Source organism: Daldinia childiae, assembly GCF_008694065.1.
Source record: "Daldinia childiae strain JS-1345 chromosome Unknown Scaffold5, whole genome shotgun sequence".
In the NCBI taxonomy this organism is placed as follows: Eukaryota; Fungi; Ascomycota; class Sordariomycetes; order Xylariales; family Hypoxylaceae; genus Daldinia; species Daldinia childiae.
In genome coordinates, this window is record NW_022984646.1 from 289,119 (window position 1) to 300,823 (window position 11,705).

Genomic DNA, 11,705 nt, shown 5'->3' on the forward strand with positions numbered 1-11,705 from the left:
AACCATCGGCCGGGAAGGGGATTTTGGCGTAACCAACTCGGATCGGCTTTGACGTTATGACTAGATATGGTCATCTATAAATTCGGGACTCCTGAGCTTCCAATTATAAGGCTTACGCCCTCTTTCGAAAAGGAAATAAGATACAGCCACAGCATGGTTTAGCTTGCCGGAATCTCTAAAGGGGGACCGGATAACTTATAATTATAAGTCGAAACTGCATAGTTGGAGACATGTTGCTTGATATCTAGGGTTGAAATCGAATTGATGAGTATTGCTCCATGAGCTTTCGCTAATTGTCTCTGTCCAAACCTTTGGTGGACCTGCCGGCATAAAGCAGTCCCTTATCCCCTTGGAGGGAGGCTCAAGAACTCTTGGCTGCGAACAATGGAGAGACCATTAATTGACTGATGAAGAGCCTAACAACATGCCCAGACTAGAATGATCTGGGTATGCTGCTAGGCCATCATATTCAAAATTAGGATATTTTCAGGGAGACTACGTCTCTCTTCAGCTTTAAGCTTCTTTCACTCTCCGTCCCTTTGTAAGATGGGAATTTAGGAGTTACTTGTTAGATGTTTGGACTGGTCACTAGAACTCTTAATGTTCAAGTAATACCCCTCGAATGCTCCGCTGTAATTCAAAGTGAAGATGCGTCCATTGTTTCCTTTTTTTAATTCTGCTGTTGGCTGCCAACCCAAATTTCCTACTGCCGAAATGCAATTATACTGCTGCAAGAATCGGAGTTCGGGGATAGGGGGGAGAAAACCCGTAACAGAGTAATCAACCAGGGCGCACACACACTATACAAACACGAGCCTCTCTTAAATTTGTGCAGATAATAGTGCTGAAAGGGTTCTTGAAGGGGAAAAGGGGGGGAAAGGGAGGGGGAGGGAAAGTTGATGTTATTGTCATACCCTTTAGTATTTAGCTTAACTCCCAGAAATCCACCTCCTTCTGCTGCTGCTTGCTACTGTTTCTTCTTATGAAGAGGATAGCTGCTTGTCATGCTCTCATTATTGAGAGATACAATTTTACGACATCAAATCTCCTCGGGATTTAGATGGGAGGAAAGAAAGAAATAAGTCTATCTCAAAAGGGCCCTGAATGAGTGGACTGTAGAACAGTTTTTTTTTCTGTTGATTGCTAGCCTGAATGATCGGATGACGAAGTAAGAGCGAGCGACCGAGCAAACGGTACAAATATTGCGAAATATATGGGTAACTAACCACGAAGAAACCCTCTCTATGGAAATTATTTACTCTCAAATTAGAAGAGAATTAAATTTAGATAATACCAGAGCTGCAATGGAGTACAATTAAGTGATGGCAAGTCGATGACAGACAAGAGGACAAGAGACAATGTGGCAATTGAGAGAGAAGAAAAAGAGACGTGACGGGGCGGGAAAAGGATAAAGAGGAAAGTTGGCGTCGCAACCTTTTTTTTGGGGGGGGGGACCGCGCGAGCAAAGGGGAAAGAAAAACCACCCAAAGTGGAGCTGAGACTTTCGCCTATGGCCCTTTGGGGGGTTAGCGTTGGTATGTCGGCTTCCTTGTTTCACAGTTGGAATCAATAAAAGGTAAATGTTACCTTAATAATCCCGGTTGTATGGTGTATTCTACGTATCCAATGTAACTATGGGATATTATGTACATAAGTAGTAAGTAATTAAACTTAGGTAACTACCTCCTACCTATAAATCTTACTATTATTAACGTGGCGTATACCTATTATATATATTTGGGCTCCAGTAATCATAGGATCATAGGTCATAAGTCTTCAGCGCGAATCTCGTAAATATAATAGTTAATATATTTTTACCTATGTATACCTTACCTACTTAACCTATCAACAGTTATAATGCAAGTCTATGTTACCTTATTATACGAGTAATGCTAGAAGAAAGTACATTGAATCATCTAATAGAAATAGTCTTACTCTTGCTAAAAAAGAAAATAACGCTAGTGCTCTTCGATGCTTTATTAGGTTAGATAGAATATTTGAATAATCAAGCCATCCAATTAAGGAACAGTACCAAGGCTCGACTCTTAGGTAGTTCCATTAACACGTGCGAGGCTACAAAGTACTTCGTACATCGGATAGGAAGTCGTGTCATTTGCTGAATTGACGGGAGCTAAGCTCTTTTCTATAATTCAATAAAGTCGACGTCAACCTCATTACATGTTCATATCGTACATGTCGATGGATGAAGCATGATACCCCGGGATATCGCAATCCCCCACAATTCGAGAGAGCGACATACGAGTGACAAGTTAAAAATATATCTAAACATATGAAATATTAGCTTACGATTCACTTAACAATTACTTAACAATTCGATCATCTTCTCTCAACTTACAGGTCGCATTCTAAAAACATATACATGTATGACTTGGACGACGGCGACAAGTACATTCCTAGCAGCACCGCGCAAGGGTTGAACACAGTAACGCGGCGCAAAAACGGCTGTGAATAAAATATACTCCCCCCGAACTTCCTCGTCTCCATCATCGTCCATATGGCTGGAGTTAAGGGGAATTCGCTACGCGATCGTCAAATTGGTCAGATTCCCAACATAAATATCCTCTTCCTCTAGCTCCCTAGACTTATGTAGCTAACATACATTAGCATCGCTGAAGAAGATTCTCAACTTGAACGAGGTCGTTGAACAGAAAGATGAAGACGAATCCCATGCCAACGGGCTGGCCCCTGTTGGTCCTATCCTAAATGCCAATGGCGAGCCTGTATGGAAGGTCCTTGTCTTTGATGACCTCGGTCGCGATGTAATCAGTAGCGTCATGAGAGTAAATGACTTGCGATCAATGGGTGTCACTATGCACATGTAATAAACCCTTGCGAATTGGACAGGCCATTATCGTATTACTTATTAACCTACGGCGTTTACCTAGGCATCTAGCCGCATCTCGACATCCTATTCCCGACGTCCCCGTCATATATCTCGTCGAACCCAGCCCGAAGAACTTAGAAGGCATAACGGGCGATCTACAAAAAGGCCTTTACTCTCCTGCCTACATCAACTTCCTCTCATCCATACCGCGCCCCCCTCCTCGAAGATTTCGCGTCGCAAACCGCAGCTGCCGGCACCGCGGAGCACATTGCTCAACTATTCGACCAGTACCTAAATTTTATCGTCGCCGAACCAGACTTGTTCAGCTTAGGGATGCAGAAGGAACATACATACTGGGCATTGAATAGTGCAAAGACCAAGGATGAAGAATTAGATCACGTCGTCGACAGGATAGTCAGTGGTTTGTTTAGTGTTGCTGTGACTATGGGTACGGTATCTCAACAATATCCATTTATAATCGTTATGCTGATTATATATATCAGGTGTCATTCCAATTATACGATGTCCTAAAGGTGCTGCAGCAGAGATGATTGCTGGCAAACTCGACCGAAAGCTTCGCGATCACATCCTCAACTCTAAAGATAATCTTTTCTCTTCCAATACACGACCCGCCTCATCTGCAGGCACTCCTGCCTCTCGTCCCGTCCTTGTCATCCTTGACCGAAATGTCGATCTAAACCCTATGCTCTCGCATTCCTGGACATATCAGTCGCTTGTACATGACGTCCTTAACATGAAGCTCAATAGGATTACTATCGAGACGCCTATAGATGAAGAGAACCCGGCGAAGGGGGTAACAAAGAAGGCTTACGACTTGACTTCTACGGATTTTTTCTGGGAAAAGAACTCCGGTGTACCCTTCCCCCAAGTCGCCGAAGATATCGACGCTGAGTTAATGCGGTACAAAGAAGACGCGCAAGAAATTACCAAAAAGACAGGCGCATCGTCTATAGAAGACTTGCAGAACGACACAAGTGCGAGCGCTCAGCATCTTAAGGCAGCGATAACGTTACTGCCAGAGTTGAGGGAGCGAAAAGCCGTGTTAGATATGCATATGAATATCCTTGCGTCAGTTTTAAGGGGCATAAAAGATCGGCAACTGGATAATTACTTCCAGATGGAAGAAAACGTCATGAAGCAAACGAAAGCCCAAGTGCTAGAGGTCATCAAGGACAACGATAAGGGCAACGATTCCTTAGACAAGCTCCGCTTGTTCATAATCTGGTTCTTGAGCACAGAGCAGGAAGTTAGTCGGGCGGATTGGACCCAGTTCGAGGAAGCTCTCACAGCGGCAGGAGTAGACACTACTTCTCTTGCCTATGTCCGACAGTAAGTTCTTGGATTATACGTAGCTCCCTCTTTTTTTCGATATGTATAATGCTAATGTTGACCTCTAGGGTTCGGGCTACGACGAAGATGACCCAATTAACAACTATCGGCCCGTCCCAACCCTCCGCCGCGCAATCTGGCTCGACTGACCTCTTCGGACGTTTCTCTTCTCTGTCGAGTCGCCTGACTGACCGATTAAAGGAGACTGGTGTTGGAGTCCCCACAAATCTCGCGTCCAACTTTGACTCCTTAATAGGCGGTATCAAAAACTTCTTACCAGCCAACCGCGACCTAACTATCACCAAAATCGTCGAATCCATTATGGATCCCCAAGCTGCATCGACATCCGCCATCGCCAAGACAGAGAATTACCTATACTTCGACCCGCGAAGCGCAAACGCACGAGGTAGCATGCCGCCACCAAGCGCGGTACGAGCCGGCGTAGCAGGTAGCACACCAGGATCACTCCCCGGCGGTCCCGGGATCCAGGGCCCCGGAACAGGCGCCAGCTTCGGACAGCGACGACAAGGGTATACGGAAGCGGTCGTATTCACCGTTGGTGGCGGGAGCATGGATGAGTACGGCAATTTACAAGAGTGGGTACAACGGACAGGCGAGGGAGGTCGTGCCAAGAAGAGAGTCGTGTACGGTAGCACGGAGCTCCTGAACGCGCACGAGTTCATCAAAGAGGAATTGGAGAGGCTGGGACGGGAGGTCCCGTAGACGTACCCGCCGTAGCGGCCTAGGATAGGGGATTAAAAGAAATGGGGATAGATGAATTAATAAATACAAGAAATATAGCCTCACCTGTCGTCATGCGTGTTGCAACAATGTGTTTGTCCTTGTACTATTGTTGGATTTGAATGAGTACGTGTAAACTGTGCTACCTTACCCTATCTTAATTAAATCAGTCGCAGTTGCTTATACCATTCCATCGAAGCTTTAATACCATATATAGCATAATTCTGAATTTCTCTTGGGTTCTTCATACATGCTAACTAATATTCATCTTGTATACCGTTTAATTTACTTTCATCCACTTCGTACACAAGTAGAACTTACCTTGCTCGGTTTCAAATATAACAATTTCCCTGGAAATATTCCCTTGTAGCAAAGTAATTAAGTCCTACAAGTTCCGTATCACTACACGTCAAAAAATAAGAACGGTCGTTTACGAAGCTACGAGAAATATGCATCACACTTAAGAGCAATCGATCATCACCTTTACATTATATACTAAACATAGTTTGAAAGGGTGTAATAATGAATTCATCTCAAAGCTATGCTACTATCAACTCAATAGAATATAGGGAACTCCACTACGCCAACCGATGCTACTACCCTGATACCACTTCATCGCTCTGATATTTACATAGCAATCTAAACTAGGTAGCCTATTTCCGTCAAGGATAGCATAGCCTCAGTTCAAGGATAAATAGAACCCCCTTCACTTATAGAATTTCTCACCAGCGACTCCAATAATCCTCAAGAGTCACCACCACGCCTTCATTCTATAGGGACATAAAATCATGATCTGATGCCGCCAGCGCAAAACGTCATTATACATTCATCTCAAGTTTTCGCTGTATATTCTCTCTCGTCTCATTATTCAACGCAATCAGCATTATTCCATGCGACAAAAATTTGCGCTGTCTCATTCCCTAGTCTCTGAATGTCGTAGTGAACTTGATGAATTGGGTATATGCTTACAAAATCCGAAATTTTTTCGGAAAGGGAAATCAAGAATAGAACCATGTGGTAAGGAAGTTTAACGATGTGCGACTCGGAGGCTGAATAAAATCCAGATAGATCCGGACTAGTCCCCCAAAGTATAGGAATCTGAAGGTCGATAAATGCCGCGAGCGGTCTAGTGTCATCGAAGAAGACGCGTTTGAAAAAGTCCACAACGTCATGCAACAAGAAACAGAAATCAACGGTGGATACTAAGGGTAAGATAGGCACTATCCAAAGCCATGTGGAATCAACAGGGAGATGAAGATGACGCTCATGTAAAATATCATCCACGGCTTCTAGGGGGAACAACCTGGTGGGAAAACACCACACTAAGCCTAGGCCCCACCGTTGTCAAGTCTGAGAGTAGTCTTTCGAGTAATATGTTGCAGACACGGTAGCGACACAGAAGATTTGCCTAACTACTTCTAAGCCGCCAAAGTTTTTAGAAGCCGATATAAAAGAAGGGCTCGGGAAATGCCCTCCAGTAAAACGATGCCAGCTCTTTAAATATCCGGCGAGTGTAGAATACGAATAATGGTTGATTAGGATATACCTGGAATGGAAGCTGCCTAAACACCTCTGAACATACGGACGATGAGAAACCAAACAGCGCCGATGAATTTGAAAGCGGAGAGGCCCGCAACACTCCAGAGGATAATTGTCATATATAACGTTGAGCGTTGGTTTTGGTTTTGCTCTTCCTCCTGGGGGCTGAGCCTTTCAAGACCAGCAGTGCTGAGAACTAGAGCCACAAGACCGAAGTTCGTAATCATCCAGATAAGGACGACCAATGAACGGATCCAGCGGTAGTAATCCATTTGAGCCTCAGCCTTTTGAGCGTCACTGGGGGGCTTCTGAACAACCACCAGTTTCTTGCCAAATACCGCCAATTCTCTCTCGTACTGGGCGTTCAAGTCTCCTTCATCAGGAGGTCGGTCTTACCTTACCGTCCTTAGTGTCGACTGTAGGAAGTTCCTCGGCCTTGTCGTCTCCCTTAGTACCCACCCCACGATATATCGTGCGTATTGCAGAATGCATAGACGTTAAGAACATTAACGTAGGTCGGCGTTTAATAGTAGTACTGTATAATGAAGTAATCATATGCCACGGGTCGAACATCATAATCGAGGCAATAAGCCAAAGCCCATAAGTCGACATCATAGAGACGATGAGTGTAGAAAACCTTATTCCTGAATATATCGCTGATGTCGAACCCTTTATTCTGTTCGACACTCTTCTGCACTTCGCTTTGAACCGCATTACGGTGATGTAAACAGCCGCAAAGGTTAGGTATCTATATCGATGGTTAGTTATCAATCTAAGTTGCAGGGGATAATAGGGGTAGACTTACATCATAATCACACACAGAATAACCATGGCTGTATATAGTTTACCGGAACCTGACGGGCGATTACCCATAGAGAGAACGAAGCAGGCCATTAATGAGATACCGTAGAACCATTCGAAAACGACGCCAAGAATCTCGCCGACTTGGCCCAGCAGTTTATCATCTCCAAGACTTGTCGTTAATATCTTGAAAACTAAGAAGAAATTTCCAATGGCAAACCAGGCGAATATCATGTTGAAGGTTTGGAAGACGAACTCCAGGAAGAACATTAACTTGCGAAGAATGGAGTGGTCCGAACGGAAAAACTGGTAGAAGTGTGCAATAGCGTAAATAGCAGCGAAGAAGGAGCCGTTCAGCCATCGTCGACGCTGTAGAATGAGCTCGGTCACAGTGTCGGGAACATCCGTTTCTCCTGTTGCCGATTTCACATATTGCAGGATCCAGTGGCAGTTGCGCTTGGTAACAAGTTCAAAGCAGAGAATACGATCTTCGGCCAGATACATGTTGGCGGTGAAAACACCAGCACCAGCACCATGGAGCGTTTCGCCCTTGAAGTATTTCTCCAAAGGCCCCAAACCGTTCTTGTCGTTTTGCAAAGCAACATATCGATATGCCGAGAAAGCACCGGGTAAAACAGAGATGAAGCCGAATGCTGATTCCAGAGGTTTATCAAGGATATTGCTCATCTTGTACTCGAAATTCTGGGTCGCAACAAGAGGGTTAATCAATTCCTTTCCACCTCTACCCAACATCGCTTTGATCTCACCGCAAGCGCCGGCACACATAGGCTCCAGATCGAACGCCTTCCAGAGGTGGTAAATAGAATTTCCACCCGGCTTAGTACCCGCATCAATCAGTACACAAATGTTGGGGTCTAAAACACGGCCAAATGCCTGGAAGAACCATCTGTGGGAGTTGATTTTCTTCTGATTCTTCTCCTTTAAGCAGAAAAGCATTTGTACGGGCTGCTTCTTGGGGATGAGTTGCACCACGTCGTTCTTGATTTGCATCCCAACTTGCGTTGTGTACTCGTAGATATGCGCAGTAACATCTTTCCCGTTAACTTGCTGCTTGGCAATACCCTCCTGATATACACCCATACCGGAAAGAAGCGCCCTTGTCCGCGGATTGATCTTGGCACGTCCGTCACTCACCACACATACCACGATCTTCTTCCAAGCGTCTGGACCCCACGTCTTGCTTTCTTTCCGGCTACACATGTACTCAACGTTCTTCAAAACACCAATCATGGTCCGGGCAAAGAGAATATCGTCTTCATTGTACATAGTAACAACGATAAAAAGCTCAGTGTGTCGCGGTTTGCTGAAGAGCTTCTGGCGCAAAGTGAAATTTTCATTGTAAAAATCATTCGGGTCGCAAGTAGCAGCTGAGTATCGCATGTGGGTAAATTCGTCACGCTCACCATGGGGAAGCTGATTCAGCAGTCGAGGGGGTACTGGGCAATCAAGAACCAAATTACCACGGTATAGGAGCACCTGTTTCACGGTCTTCCACCTCTTGATCCCTGCGCCCTGCTGCTGTTGGCGATTTGGGTCATCGGCATATGGCTCTTGCGGTTGAGGCTGCGCGTAAGGCTCGTTCTGGCCTAACATCGGGTGCTGGTCATCATAATCGTATCCATGTTGATCAGCAAAAGGTGTTGTAGTGGTAGGCGGCTCATAAGGTTGGTTATAATAAGCTTCGTGGTGCTGTTCGGGGTTGACAGAGAATTCGGAAGGGTATCCGCCCTGACTATGTCCATAGGGGCCTTGAGAGAGGCTATCCATAGAGTGCGCAGCATTTAACGGGAGACGATCGCTTGGGGTATATCTTCCTGGGCCAGCAGGTATATCAAGATTACTTGCAGGTGCTGGGTGACTACCATAAGGTACGTCGTCGAGCTGATACCCATGCTGAAGAGGGTGACCCGGCGAGGGCGTACGACCTATTCTGTGATTATCCATAGTAGGATCGTAGTAATCGTCGTCTAGAGAAATTATGACTCGTCAGAACAATAGGCCTTCGAGGTTATTATTTAGGGTCGGAATTAGTATATGTATCGGAGTACACGTAGAGCGCTTTAAGCTACATGTGCCGCCTGCGTCACGGAGGTTTGCGTCACTTATGATTTAGTAGAACAAAGCAGTGACAGGGTATGTTCCACACAATAGGGTATCAAAAATATTAAGGTGAATTGTGTGAGAAGTGATAATGAATAGGTAACGAAATACTTTCGTTGAACAGCCCAGCTGAGTGGCAGTGAAAGAGAGGCAAAAGACGAAATGGGAAGATTCCAAGAGCAGGTTGAGGGAAGGTTAAGTCATGATACATACCTAAGCGATTATACGACATGGTTTATGTGTTATTCCCCTATGGCCCTACGGGAAAGGTGGGCGCTTCAAGCGGTTAAGTTATAAGGGGGTGCGGCAGAAGTGAGTGAGACTTTGGCTATACGCGACTGCGATCGCAACGAGAGACTCTCAAACCAGTGACTGGAATGTGCCAATATGCCAATGTGGTGGCATGTACGTGGAATGGGTCTAGATGGAGACTCGATTCGTCCTCGGTAGATTCGAACGACCCTTAACCCTGAAATTGAGTTATTTGCGAGTGGGTTTTTACCAGGTATAAAGCACCCGTTATAATAATTAACTTTGTATGAGACCTCGACAACAAAGGGTTGTGGTTATCTGGTAATTAGGTATGTTGCGAATTTACTCTAGATGGAAGTTACCGAAGAGTTCCTTATTTCTTATTTCTTATTTCTCCTTAGGTAGCTAGGAGAAAAAAAAACGAAAGGGAGGATTAAGGAACTCAAGGGGTTGAATGCGCTTAGAGATTTGCAAAGAGGGTGGTTAAGGGCGGAAGAGAGAGAATTGGATTTCTCGTCGAAGAGTTTCACCAGGCAGAAGATTTGCGACAATATTGACTGGGTAGCGACGATTGGGGGAGCATCAACTTAATTGTCAAGGACTAAAGTCACTTGGGGAGCAGGTGATAATCCTGTTTCAGATCAACAAAGTGGGCGCAGCAACGAATTACAGGCTACTAAAACTATACTTTAACCCTGCAGCTGCCCTGTAAAAGATATCGGTACTATGATACATAAGGTACGGAGGGTACGAAGGGTACATGGGTGCCAAACAAACACTAACCTTTTTTCCCCTCTCCACCCCGGTCGGCCCAGCACCCGTCTGATCTTGCTCCACTTCCGCCCACTTGTAGCACGTTTCCAAGTGACGTCGTTTGCTTTTAAGTACCTAGGTATCTCATCCTTAGGTCCCTTCATTACACATAAGGTTATCGTCACTCCTCTACATTTAAGAGTTGCGTCTTAAAAAGGTAATCATAACTTCAACCTAACTTATCCAACCCAGCCAACATTATAAAAAAAACATGCAGTTTATAATAACGGGTAAAGCCGTAGGAACGCGCAAGGCGATGTCGCGTAAAAAAAAAGGCCAAGCGACTAGGTTTCTCCAGAATCTTGCTGCATAACCAAAAATAGAAACCCGATCGAGTCCGAATTTGACAAAAGCTGGGTTGCCACAGTCTTTTCTCGTCTTTCTCAGCCACAATCGAGCTGACGACTACAGCTATAATGACGACGAAGAATAAATGCATACTAGGCAGCAAGATATTTATGATTGCCCGAGGGGAGGAGAAAAGAGGATATAGTTCGTCTAAGCCACGGGCTTAATATGCCAATGATGTAGGCAAATACTTCGAGCTACTAATATCTCGCCGAATGTGGCTAAAGCTTGCACGTCTCGGATATGCACATGCTCATGTCGTGTAGCTTATGCGTGTATGTATAATCCAATAAGAATATCATGCGCCAAAGCAGGTACCTGGTTGGTGGCTGCGGCCTTGATATGCATCCGGATCGATGCCAGTTGTTCTTGTACGCCCAAGACAAGTTGTTTGCGCAGCAGTTAGGCCAATCGCTATTTGACTTGGTTAACGCTTGAACGGATATGCATGTAATCCCGCACCTCCATCGGTTCTCTTTGGTCGGTTATGTCATATCTCTTCCACCAATAAATAATATACCTAGCCATCCAGGTGATATAATAAATTCGAGAAGTCAACCTGGCCCGCTGTAGCTATCTAGCTTATAACGAACGGGTGTAAACGATACACACACGCACACACCCGATAATGTGACAGGGCGAGCTATTTGTTTCTAGCAAAGCATACCTAGTTTATTAGGTTAGGTAGGTTCGATGTTTGCCCATAGTAACACCAGGTTGCCTAACCACGAAGATGTTTCGGAGAGCAAATTATATAACTGCGGTGTAGGGCGTGTCCATACAACCGAATAGTTACCTCTTATGCACATTAACTCTTGTAGGATCACCCATTTGACAACAATTAACTCCGTATGATACATTCACCACAGAAACATCAAATAGCTTTGGTCATTCT

General features: G+C 45.0%; 2 protein-coding genes across 2 annotated transcripts; one reads left to right on the top strand and one right to left on the bottom strand.

The window, feature by feature from the left end:
- Window positions 1-2,515: 2,515 nt before the first annotated feature.
- GL218_05245 (Protein sly1) lies at window positions 2,516-4,918 on the top strand (the record flags this gene model as incomplete). Its single annotated transcript, XM_033581896.1, has 6 exons — window positions 2,516-2,558; window positions 2,626-2,839; window positions 2,907-2,958; window positions 3,011-3,293; window positions 3,349-4,195; window positions 4,264-4,918. 6 exons carry the CDS (start codon window positions 2,516-2,518, stop codon window positions 4,916-4,918), a joined length of 2,094 nt encoding a protein of 697 aa, XP_033434441.1.
- A 1,580-nt stretch (window positions 4,919-6,498) lies between these two features.
- On the bottom strand, window positions 6,499-9,064 carry GL218_05246 (Chitin synthase 3; the record flags this gene model as incomplete). The annotated part of the gene is made up of 3 exons (XM_033581897.1): window positions 6,499-6,831; window positions 7,193-7,223; window positions 7,281-9,064. The coding sequence occupies 3 exons, from the start codon at window positions 9,062-9,064 to the stop codon at window positions 6,499-6,501; spliced, it is 2,148 nt and encodes a 715-aa protein (XP_033434445.1).
- Window positions 9,065-11,705: the final 2,641 nt, after the last annotated feature.